Source organism: Pararge aegeria, chromosome 18, assembly GCF_905163445.1.
Source record: "Pararge aegeria chromosome 18, ilParAegt1.1, whole genome shotgun sequence".
In the NCBI taxonomy this organism is placed as follows: Eukaryota; Metazoa; Arthropoda; class Insecta; order Lepidoptera; family Nymphalidae; genus Pararge; species Pararge aegeria.
The window spans coordinates 12461224-12474223 of NC_053197.1; the positions used below are offsets into that span (position 1 = coordinate 12461224).

Consider the following 13000-nt stretch of genomic DNA (forward strand, 5'->3'; position numbering starts at 1 on the left):
TTTCTAATTTTGAATTTTTAATAATGTTCCATTTCGTATGTCGATGGTCGTATTCTCTTGCTCTCTCGCACATGCTGGTTTTCATATAAACGGAAATGGGACAGGTTAGGTCTTTCAGTGATTTCCTTTCTAACCTTTCTTGTACAAATGAACTGTGTAACAAATGTTAGAATTCATACAATACTGACTGTCTGTATTGTGGCTTGGTGAATTGAAGACTCATATTGTTTAGATTTTTTTTTCTTTTTAGTTACTTTTGAACTGACAATACGAATGAATTGATTCATTCTCTCATGAGACTCTCAACTCAAGAGTCCTAACTGCCATTTAAAAAAAACGGAAATAAGAAAACTTAGAATAATGAAGTAGGCACTAACTATTGAGTTTAATTTCCTAAAACAGTTATTAAAGTTAGCAAATCAAATGAGTGAGAACAATAAACATTGTATCGCATTCATTTATTTTAAAAGAACTTCTAATTAAACTTAAAAAGAAAATGGATTATTACAATATGAAAATCAGAAGTAAAAATAAATTCGTATATATAAATAAACAGTTTACTAGACTACACTTAATTGGTAATTAATTCGCGGGAAATTGTAAATTACAACAAATTACTGAATGAAATCTTTATATCTCTCTATGAGTTCCAAATTTATATGAAACCTAAGTTTATAGAAAAATTCTATTATTATAATAAGGATTGATATAGGTAGGTAACTACTTAGTAGTTACATCAATGATTTAAATTTTATGTAACACTAATAAAAATACATCGATTATTTTACCTCGTTATTAATAACTTCCTTTCGTAGAGGTATAAATATATTATTATCTACAACTAAAGGTTTTGTATTTTATTGATTTAAATTATATCTATGAGCTAAGCTAACCAAGCAAAGAATCGCATGACAATGCACCAAAATAAACTACCTTCATCATCATCATCTCTTCAACTGATTGATGTCCTCTGCTGGACATAGGTCTTTGGTAGGGATTTCCAAAATCCATGTTCCAGCGCCGCTTGTTTCTAGTGGCTCCCAGCGACTCGTTTGATGTCGTCCGTCTTATCTCGATAGAATTGCCCAATAATCACCAAGCTTTTGGTCATAGCTAGATTCATCGCACCGGCGTTGCTGCTGCCCGACACCGGTCTGTGTCATTTGTTTAGTCTAGCCAATACAGGTGCACCACGGCCAGGTGAGGTTGACAATTTGGGAGGCCGACTGTTACCAACCTCCCTTACACCCGTCTACTACTTTCTAACGACGACTTAAATAATCAAGTGATCATGTTGATGCGAATTCATAACATTATTAATATAATCTAACAAACCATTAACTATAATTCATACAAATCTGTCATCATCTATATATAATTTTTTATTTCACGACCAAAAATTACTATTTAAACACTAATACCCAAAAACCAGAATTTCGTGTTCCTATTGTACAACGGATTGTAATATGGGGTCAAAACTAGATCACTGGTTTCAATAGACCCGGTGCGCGACGGGTTAACAAAAAAGCGCGATTTGGTACAATATTGTCCACTTTTCGGTAATAGAGTTTTGTCAACAGGAGGCGCGTTGCCGCAGCAGTGAAGGGTTGTTTGACAAATTATCGAAAGAAATAATGCGTGTTGTAATAAAAAGTGTTGATATTGTAAAATAACGTTCATATTTGATTTTTAGATACCATCTATCATGTGTGGTTTATTTATTTTTAAATATCAGTTATATAATTTGTTATTTCCATCAGTTACCCCTCCAACTTTTACCTGTCGTATCATCATGTCAACAAATGGACGTCTAGACATAGGTCTTTTGTAGGGAGAAAAATACCACGGTCTTATGCGGCTAGGGCCAAACGTCTCTCTGCGAATTGTATGATGTCATCTGACTATCTTTTTGGGGTCTACCAACGCTGCGTTTACACAGGTGCGAGGTCGAAGTTAAATATAAACAAGTTATTACGTATTTTATTTTACTGTGAAAAAATTAGCGTACCTTAGTATTTTTTTTTAATTTTATTTCGTTTGCAAAACTGACAATCAACTGTTTACTCTAATATAAACTATAGCACTATTTGGTAGTATAACCTCTTAAGGTAGTTCAAATCCCGTCAGTTCCAATATTTTTATATGAATTTTGAAATATATAAAATTGTAGTTCCTCCAACTTTAGGTAAAAAACACTTTAATGGAAAATAATAATAAAATATATAAAAATTTTATTTATTGATAATCAAAATCGACCATAATTAAATTAATTTATAAGATAAAACATTATAAAGTTTCTATTGTGTATTAATTTGCCAGTATTTTTTTTTCAAACATATTTTAATCCAAACAATTAAACCACGAATTTGACGCATACACGCGTGAAACAAACATTATTTATAGTTTAAAATAAATATTAGCAATCTGTACCTAACTCAGTATTAACCATAAGTGTTGAAAATATTATACTCCACCGTCCGTTAAATTTTCGTAAAAAGGGATACAAAATTTTTTCTTCACGCATCAATATAAAGTTTATTATTAATATGTCTTTCAACCTCATTTAGTAGCTTTCAGCACCGTAATATGTTTATTAGTTAGGTATATAACAATTAATCATCCGAGCCCTGTCTTGGAAAAGCATTTAAGTCACAGACCCTTCGATCTGTTAAGCTTGGACGCCTTGTTTGGTCCACCTGCTACTCTCTTTGTCGAGATTCTCGAACTGTACATACCTACTTACCGATTGACTATATGTACCCATTTGTTGCCTTCAGTGTCTATATTAATTGGAATTTCATATGTCGATGTTTCAAATTCCTTTGGATTACGATACCTTTTATATGTTTACATTCATAGGTATATCCTTCAGTTTAAATATGCCTTTTATTTATGAAAGTTTTCGGATTTTAATTTCATTAACTTCAATTCATAATTCTATTACCTTATATTTTTAAGGTTAAGTTTGAGAGGTCGCTGTAGCGATAAGGCCGCCAAATTCTATACTTTTCGTTAAATTTTCATTTACAAATTTCCTATGTGTTTATGTGGTGTACAATAAAAGTGTGTTAATTTGTTCATTCAAAGTTTTTACTTAAAATACTTTAAATTCATAATTCCAGCAGTAGCAGCAGCTAATCCGCGTCGTAAGGATTAGCATTAGCATGCAAACGGTCGCTAGACTATCGGACGACAAGCGGAATTTAGGGGATGCTGTTTGTCTAATCTCAGTTTGTTCGCACTTGCCATAGAGAATTAGGAACTTGCAATCCTACTCACACATACCTATTTAAATACAGTTGCGTGCATGGAGGGTATGCACAGGGTATGCAAATGATATAAAATGAAGAAAATCTCGACTACGAGTTATAAATACTTAAGGGTAGGCTTTTTATAACTCTTACAATGCCTATCCTTAAGTAGTTTATAACTCGTACTGGAGATTTTCTTCATTTTACATCATCTGCATACTCTGTGCATATCCTCTAAGCACGCCACTGCTTACGTACACACAAACATTCACGTTTGGTCTAGTGGTTAGATAAACGCAAGATGAAGAAGAAAACTCAGACAGAAGCAATAATGCGAAGTAAACTAAGAATTTGTACATGACAAAAAGTTTAGCCGTAAAAAAAATTTGTAGTCAGATCAAAAAATCCTAATATTGTTTTCCGTGTCGGGTTTAATTTTTTTACGCATTCTGCCAAGAAATTCCCAGTCTTCTCCTTTTTTTTGTCGTTTTCTAATGTAAAAATCGGCGCAAGCTCTTCTCCTTCCGCTCACTTCTATATTCATCATCTCATCATTTACTTCTTTTACATGCATATCTTCTTTGATTCCCATCTTTTCTTTGGTTTCCTTTACTTCTTTGTTCAACATTATTAAATATTCTTTTGGTATCATTATTTTAATTTCACCTCCGCAATATATGACCACACCATGTTATAATTAGTCTGTTACACCTCATCTTTTTGACACTGACGCTACGTTTTCTAAGCCTCCAAGAATTTCTGGCCTTGAGTATCCTCGTGCTTTAGACAAAATGTAAAGACGAATAAAAAGCGTTTAGCTGCACAACTACAACCACAATTCCTATTATTTCCAGGTGTTCACTTCAACAACAACGTAGATAATAAACGTTAATCTCGCACTCTTGTATTGTTTGCAGATAGGCTATAGCCATTAAACAGGTCTAATAGAGTTGTAGCTCTAATTGTCAGCTTTACACGCTAGTTGGTTAGATAACCGCAATTATAAATGTAGACATTAGACAAGTTCAATCATGTTTCTAGACAAGTGCAATCATAGCCCTCACCTATGATCCAGACACGAGACACCAATCATTTCAAGTGCTATAACACTCGACAACCACAATTCCTATTATTGCCAGGTGTCAATAACCTTCCAACGCCTTTTTTCTATACAGAATAAATATTTTTAAAACCACGAGTGTTGTGAAATGCCGCCTCACCGATCGCTGTGTGGAAATCAAAAACACTGTAAATAACAAACATCAATGGCGCACTTTGCGGCGGCAGTGTAAATTTCCAATTAGAACTCTTTTCAGTCGGTGGTGTGCCAACGAAAAATAGTTTCAAGGGTGACCTTACTTTATTAATTATTGGTTCTGTATGAAATGGTGAAGGCCGCGCTAGGTCAGTTAATAAGATACTCACCGGGCGTGGGTGTTTCAGTGAACAGCTTAATTGGATCCATCTCGAGGTGGCGTGCACTTCATACGAGCGTAAAAGCACTTTTCTTTTTGGCGTGATTGCTTCCTCCGACCCTTGGGCAGGAAGTAGGTTATGCGGGACTCCCCCCTCCAAAGGGGGTACTTGGGTACCCAAACTAAAAACCACCACGGCATGTCCCTCTTGATGGCTTTGTTAGACGCCCGGGGAACCCGTTGTATACCTCCCGGACAAGCGTATAATTCTATATATAAGCGTTTTTATGATATAACTAGAACAGAAGGGGGATTAATTATTTTATGCCAGTTCCCTGCTTTACCTACCTTCCTACCTTCGTTTACTATTGCCACGTTGGCACAATTGTGGACCGTTGCGTACCGGAGATCCTGGATTTTCCAATGTTTTTTTTTTATTCCACTACAAGTTAGCCCTTGACTGCAATCTCACCTGGTGATAAGTGATGATGCAGTCTAAGATGCGATGACAATCTACAGTTCAGCCGTCGAGTATTATAGCTCATTTAATATTTAAATGCAAAATACCACTAGTTATGACATTCTTCTTTTTTCCTTGCGTACTGTTGCCTACTGCTTCAGTCACTGATGGACTACGGACAAAAATGTAATAAGTAGTGGTTTACTCTTAGCAAAATTTTCTTTGGTTGATCCAGTGGAACCTCTTAAATGTTTTTGACCCTGCTTTCGGAGTCAATAGCTGTGGGTTCGATTCCCACTGGAAAATGTTTTTTGCGATGAACATGAATATTTTTCAGTGCCTGGTTGTGTGCCTGTATATTATAAGTATTATGTATATTATTAATAAAAATATTCATCAGTCAACTTAGTAGGTACCCATAACAGAAGCTACGCTTACTTTGGGGCTAGAGGGCGATGTGTGGCTTGTCGATATTTATTTATTCATTTACTATTTATTAAATTTCTAGGCCTAAAATTTATCTAAATTCCATTTTTAAAGGTTAAAGTAACCTTTAAGCCCCGCAAATTTGAAAGATTCAACAATTATTACACCTTTAAGTAACTTTTCGTCATGATAAGTTGTTTAGCAGTGCATAACGTAGTAACAAAAGCTTATGTTTTTAAATCCCGTGGAAACAGTTTCCGGATACTGTTCCCGCATGGAAAGTCGATAAAAATGCTGATTCCATCTGCAATTTCCTAGCTATGTCAGTGCCAAATTTCATCAAAATCTAACATAGGTAAGAAACAAACGAACAGACACATTCTCAAATTTTATAATTCTAGATAAAGAAAAAAAGGACGTCACCACTGAATTAAATTTGTCATCTGTAGATTTTGGATTCGATTGATTATCAATTTCGGGCGTTAGGGAACCCCAAAGCGAACTATCGCGTACCGATTGTAGCACCTTAATTAGCGCAATGCAACAGAGTGGTCGGGAATTGCCACTTTTTTCCCCGATTGTACCGCCGACTCTTTCCCTGATTGTGCCACTCCTCGCGATTGTACCGGTGCAGGCGTCGTCACGTGGGGCGCCGATGTGCCAATTAAAGTTGATGACTGTACCTCTTTTGAAGTTCCTTAGCTCCTAATTAGTTATGTTACTTTGTGGCAATGGGTATCTATCTACAAGGATGGCTTAGGAGAGCTAATATGGTAACAAGCCATGATGCACAATGAACAATAATTTGGTGAACAAAAATGGCTTAGCTAATATTTTTTTAAGAAAGCCATGGTAAAAAATGAACGTACGATATTATTCATACTTTCAAAATTTTTATTTTTTTTTTAAGTTTTCTATGCAGGTTTGGCTTTCGGAGCATCCTCACGAAATGTTTACTTTACAATGAAAAGTTATGTTCGTATTTAATCGTTTTAATGATTAAACTTACATAATAAACAAACGTCGCATAACGTCAATAAGTGCATTTCCACACTTCCACACAAAGAAAAACACAGCAAAACTATTCAGACCTAATAAAGCAATTTTAGCACCCGTTTATTTATTTCTTTTAAATTATCTTTAATACGGATAACATTGGTATCTTTATAATTCAGAACTCCAATGAGTTTTCATTGGATTTAAGGTAAGGCCAGTATCGCCCTAAATTTTTATTCTGTAACATTTATATTCTACAACATTTATCGAGATATTAAAACTGAATGTCAGAAAACACCGACCGGTAATTCTTCATCACTTCGCATGTTTTAATACCATCATGTATACTATTACTGTAATCTTATATCTTTAAACGAGCAATTCTTGTATATATATATTTATTCATTGTGAGATGGTGATAACAAAAAAAAAACACCCGGCTAAGTTTGTTGTGGGCTTCTTCTTAGACCAGGACGCGTTTGGAACCCTCGTAGCTTTAGTTTTAAGTTTACGAATGTGGTTATCGCCATCATCTCACTACCGTGTGGTTCTTATGTACGCATCAAAAGTGCCACCTGTGGGCCTACTTGAATAAAGATATTTTTGACTTTGACTTTGACTATATAATTGGAATTACCAAACGTGTAAACGTGATGGCGTGATATCGGAATTGTCGGAATTGTTTTTTTTTTAAAGTTCTATAAAACAGTCCGCGACAACATACGAATATTTTTTTAAGTCGGCTCGGCTCATTCGCGCACGAAGCCGCGCGGGTCCACTAGAAAATTGTAATGATTGACAAAACGAATTTTAGAAGGCGGTTAATAAAATGAAGCGACCATTAAGTCCATTTTGGCTGGTGGGAGGCTTTTGCCGTGGCTAGTTACCACCCTACCGATAAAGACGTGCCAATAAACGATTTAGCGTTTAGGGGTATAGGTTTAATGTAACTTCCATACCCCTAAGAGGTTAGCCCGTTACCATCGTAGACTGCATCATCAACTTCCAGCAGGTGCGATTTCAGTCAAGGTTTAACTTATAGAGGAAGAAAAACAATGTACCTACTTAAATATACTGGCGTATTTTGTTAAAAAGACAGTTTCACTTTCTAAGCAATATCAATTCGCGTAATAATGAACCTCAAATAATGATGAAATACAACCTGACCGCTGACTCGCTGTCCAAGCGAACCAACGGTATTTTAGTTTTTTAATATTTTCATAACAGAGCCTAGTTACCTGCTTAGTTTTAAACTGCAAAACCAATTAAGTAATTCGCAGCATTAGTGCTGCCATCTCTGGAAAAAAACACATAACATACCGATGTCGATAACATAAAGTTTTAGTGTGGGTAGCTAAGCGTTTTCCCGGAACAAAAGGCAGAAATCGCAGAAAATTGCGGGGTCACATAAAAGGTATATTTATGTAACAATCATCGCCATCGATTGTGCACGGGTGTTTTATATTGTTCGCTCGGATAAACCATCTATGGTTTTAAGAGAACAGCACTCAGTGGGACGCGGTTGTGCAACACCGAGCAATGCAGGTATTAAAGAATGAGAGAAAATTATTTTGTAAGAAAATAAATTTCATCATATATAAAAAGGCGTGCATTCAGCGTTGGAGATCCAATATGTAAATTTATAGACTCCCGGGTACATAATAATAACTAGTTATCATTAATTATACCGTAGGTACCTATTATAAAAAAAAAAACTTAATCACATCTTGGAGTGTCTGGAAGAGATCTCTAATGGCGCATCCACACATGCCGCCGGCTTATGCCGCCGGGTTTGCCGCCGACTTTCAGACCGCCTTGCCGCTGACTTTGCCGCCGGCTTTACCGGCGGCCTGCAGTCGCGGTTGCAATTTACGCAGTAGTGTTGTGACTTTCGTTGAAATTAGTCGTGTACGTAGAATCGAAAGATGTTGGACTATGATATAGTTGCGTGTATCGCAAGTGTAGTGTTGTATGTCATTATTCATAAAAAGAACCGCAAAATCAAACGAAGATATTGGGTCAGACCAAGTCTTCGAAATAGGCCTAATGTGTCCCCGATACTTGAAGATTTTAGAAGGGACGACATAAACCGAAGAAATATTCGTTCGAAATTTAACACTTTTCTAAGGATCTCTAGTGAAGAATTTGAAATATTACTGAATTTAACTGGACCCATGATATCAAAAACTGACACCCGCTGGAGAAATGCTGTGTCAGCTTCCGATCGACTAGCAATTACTTTGAGATACCTGGCTACAGGAGACTCTTATTTTTCACTCGGTACACTGTTTAAAGTGTCTCCACAAGTTATTTCTTTAATAATTCTAGATGTTTGTCAAACTTTGGTGTCTACATTATCCAATTATTTAAGGGTAAGTACAAAATATCCGTAACACATTAGGTAGTTAGAAACTGAACACCTACATTAGAAAACAAAACAGACCACATACATTCACACAGTTACGGCATGTACAAGACACAATTATAATATTTGATTTTATACTGTAGGGGAGAGTGCAATGGGTAACAGTGAATCAACTTTTTTGTAGAGCTAAATATTGCCACAATTTAACACTTTTAGAATGTGTTTTTATAATAAAGCCTGAGCAAAATCAATAAGGTACACACTGCCATAGCAATCTTAGGGCTACCTTTCTCAGGTTTATAGATATGACTATTTTTTTAAAGAAAGGATTTCCCTTTCTTTAAAAAAAATAGTCATATCTGATGACGCCATGTGACTTTTGATTCATATTAAATACTTTTTACAAACTGCAGCATTACATTTTTAAAACTTCAAAATATTTTGCTTTCATACTTACTTTTCCGTCGCACCCCGGTAGCGAGTCAAGGGCAATACAAAATAGAACGTAAAATGCTATATCGTGTAAATGTGCGCATTATATAGGCCGCGTTCGATCCACTGTACCCCTTGATCCACCGTTACCCACTCTCCCCTACCTGGAACTTCACACACATTTTACATACATATAACTAGAACTAAACACACAAATATCACAAACAATTTTTTTTACAGATGCCGAATACACATGGAGAATGGCTATCAGTGGCTCGAAGTTTCATGCAGAAATGGAATGTACCTAATTGCGTAGGTGCCCTCGATGGGAAACATATACGTATACTATGTCCAACTAATAGCGGTTCTGAGTTTTTTAATTATAAGTCATATTTCAGTATTGTTTTGCTAGCTTTAATCGATGCCAATTATAACTTTTTATACGTAGACATTGGATGTCAGGGCAGAATATCTGATGGTGGAGTTCTACGAAATTCAACTTTATTTGATATGATACGAGATGGAACTTTAAGTCTGCCACAAGCGATTCCATTACAAGGGAGAAATACACCTGTACCTTTTTATTTCATCGGTGACGATGCTTTCCCCATCTCACAGAATATAATAAAACCGTTTTCTGGATATCATGCAAAAGGATCACCTGAGAGGGTTTTTAATTATAGACTTAGTCGCGGGCGCATGGTTGTAGAAGACGCGTTTGGCATTTTATCTAATAAATTCAGAATTTTGCATTCACGCATTGGTTTACAAAATGAGAAAGCAAAAATTGTCGTGATGGCTTGTGTGCATCTGCATAATTTTATGAAGAGAAATGAAAGAACTACTGATGGAGTTTTGAACGAAATGCAACAAAATATACCGCAGATCGCTCTAAATGTAGAACCAAGTGTAATTAGAAATGAGCTAAAATGTTATTTTCTATCGGAACAAGGTCAGCTTCCTTGGCAATATCAAATATAATGTTTGAAAGAAATAAAATATGATTATTCAAATAATTGTTTTATTTAGGAATCAGAAACATGTATCAATAATTTTAAGCTTTTATTAAAATAAAATAATTTAACCGAAAATATAAACATTTATTTTAGTTTTAAGTAAAGGCATTGCGTTTTTCGTCATTTTAATATGTAACCTTATTTTAATCTATTACACTATTTTCGGTTAAATTATTTGGTTAAATTATTTTCCAAGACTTGTAACAGACTGTCACTTGTATTGACATCTGGGCTATTTTGCATTTCATAGTCTGATTGAACAGAGTAAGAGCGCGAAGTTGAGGGCGACGGTGACATTGCTAACGTTGTAGGTTGGCCGGTGAAGTATCCTGGACGAACATTTTGATAACGAAGAGGCTGAGTAGTATTACTAGTATCAAAATTCATCGAACCCATTCTCATTTCTGCTTCATAGATAATATTCTGGATTTGATGTTGTACTGTACACATCGTGTAATGATCCATCTTCCTCAACTTGCTACTTATATAGTCTGCAAATATAGCAGCATCATCGCGTTGCCTTGCATTAGACGTGATCTCCCTCAGTAATTGCAAAGCTTCATCAACTTCAGGTTCTCTCTCTATATTTCGCTTTCGTGAAGTCCTTGTCGAAGGTAGCGTAGTCTGGGGAGTGATATTATCTTGAGAAGACTGAAAATAAAAAGGAAATCTTATAAATAATTGCAAACAAGCTTCAATACTATATTTTGAATATATCCTATCAGTATGTAAATATTAAATAAAAACCAAGCTTATAAACATAACATGTATGTATAGTGTATACAAATAATTATGTAAGTTTAAGCTACATTTACTCAGTAAATAATTGATATTATTTCTTTATATATTTTTTTTCATCTTACATATCATACTTCATACTTCATACTAATATATACTAATATTATAAATGCGAAAGTGTGTTTGTTGGTTTGTCCTTGAATCACGCCGCAACAGAGCTACGGATCGACATGATTTTTTGCATGGGGATAGTTAAGGTCCTGGAGAGTGACATAGGCTACTTTTTATCCCGGAAAATCAAAGAGTTCCCAAGGGATTTTAAAAACTTAATCCACGCGAACGAAGTCGCGGGCATCAGCTAGTTGGCCATATATCACGTCCTCAAGTATTGCAAATGTCTCACCAGTAACCCTGTACACTCTTCACGAGCGCTTATTCCCGAATACTTCGCTTTCGGTAAGTGTTATGCCGACTACATAAGGTCAAAAACGAGAGTATGCTCGCCCGCGCTCCGTGGTATTATGTATTGTTACCGGGTTGTAGGTAGTAGGTATCTAAAATATTAATACGCGAAGCAAAAACTTTGTACCTACCCCTATTAACGAAAATATTGCATAATGAAATATGTATTTTAAATTTATTATGGTCGACCAACTAGTCTACTTAGGTAATTATAAGAATTTGATGGGTACTTACACTAGGTGTGTGGCTGTTCAGAGTCGGTACCGGTGCATTCTTGTCATTAAGAAATGATAACGCCTTATAAGCAAACCATTTCGGCAATTGAACATCATCCCGTCCAGATCCACTCCTTTTAGATTCTTCAAATTTGCGTTTTTCTCGAAAATAATGGCTAGATAAATTCTTCAGTTTTCTCTCAATTTCTGTTGATGCTATGTTGAACACAGAAGCAATATCCCTAACAGCATCGTTTCTTTTGTTGCGATTCTTGAAATCCATATGCCTTGGGTTCCACAATAGTTCATTTTCTTGATACTTTTCTATTAATAAAAGTACAGCACTATCATCCCAGTTAAATTCTGTCATTTTGTTATTTAAATGAATACGACAACACTACCACTCCGTATCGAAGCCGCAAGCAAACTGCCGCCGGCACCAAAAGCCGCGCGTGCCGCAGGTAAAAGATGCATGAGCCGGCGGCATGGCCGGCGGCCCGGCCGCCGGCCATGCCGCCGGCCGTGCCGCCGGGCATGTGTGGATGCGCCATTAGAGATAAACCGTTCATTGTTTACTTCATATGTTAAGTTTGTAATCACTTATTTCAGTACATAAATAATAAATAAAAAATGCAAATTTCAGTAACATGGTAAGATGGTTTTAATAAAACTATACGTAGACAATTATTTATATTTTAGTAAATCATTTTTAAATTTATTTTAATCATATTTTTTACCGAAGTTCACTAATCAAATTTAGTTACAATATTAACAATCAATAAAATTTTAAAATATTTGATTTTAAATATCAACAAATCCAAAAATATTATCGTGGTATGTACCCGTTGAACTATATTTAATATATATTAAATAATTTTTAGTTGTTTCCTCATTGTATAAAGCCTTCCAACCATCGAAGGCACGACGCAGACTGTCATTAAAAGGCTTTTAATTCTTGATGCTTTCTCTATTCACAGTCTCGATACGTGGACCTGAAAATATATACATGAGGTTACATTTAAGTTCTTTCTCTTAATGTTATAATAATAAAATATGCCGTTTGCCGTTAAGAATTATTATTAACTAATTCTTGTTTGACATAAACTAGAATAAGAATAGATCAGAATGAATCTAAATCATTGCAAGGCTGGATTCAGGAAATGTCTGTTTTCTATTTCTATTCCAAAGAGCTCGTTAAGCCGTCGGTCGTAAGTTCTGAAAATT

The 13000-nt window shown here is 35.4% G+C and overlaps 2 protein-coding genes across 2 annotated transcripts; one reads left to right on the forward strand and one right to left on the reverse strand.

Annotated features, from left to right (window-relative positions):
- Positions 1 to 8304: 8304 nt before the first annotated feature.
- Positions 8305 to 10375, forward strand: LOC120631654. The gene is made up of 2 exons (XM_039901320.1): positions 8305 to 8920; positions 9586 to 10375. Exons 1-2 carry the CDS (start codon positions 8474 to 8476, stop codon positions 10324 to 10326), a joined length of 1188 nt encoding a protein of 395 aa, XP_039757254.1. The 5' UTR covers positions 8305 to 8473; the 3' UTR covers positions 10327 to 10375.
- Positions 10376 to 10478: 103 nt separating this feature from the next.
- On the reverse strand, positions 10479 to 12275 carry LOC120631710. The gene is made up of 2 exons (XM_039901391.1): positions 11796 to 12275; positions 10479 to 11012 (listed from the first exon to the last, which is right to left on the reverse strand). Exons 1-2 carry the CDS (start codon positions 12144 to 12146, stop codon positions 10533 to 10535), a joined length of 831 nt encoding a protein of 276 aa, XP_039757325.1. The 5' UTR covers positions 12147 to 12275; the 3' UTR covers positions 10479 to 10532.
- Positions 12276 to 13000: the final 725 nt, after the last annotated feature.

Excerpts from the sequence above, each read along its gene's own strand:
- LOC120631654 (XM_039901320.1), top strand. The coding sequence starts at position 8,474 with ATGTTGGACTATGATATAGTTGCGTGTATCGCAAGTGTAGTGTTGTAT. Across the intron at positions 8,921-9,585 it reads CATTATCCAATTATTTAAGG|ATGCCGAATACACATGGAGA; the intron begins GTAAGTACAAAA and ends TTTTTTTTACAG.
- LOC120631710 (XM_039901391.1), bottom strand. The coding sequence starts at position 12,146 with ATGACAGAATTTAACTGGGATGATAGTGCTGTACTTTTATTAATAGAA. Across the intron at positions 11,013-11,795 it reads TGAACAGCCACACACCTAGT|TCTTCTCAAGATAATATCAC; the intron begins GTAAGTACCCAT and ends TTTTATTTTCAG.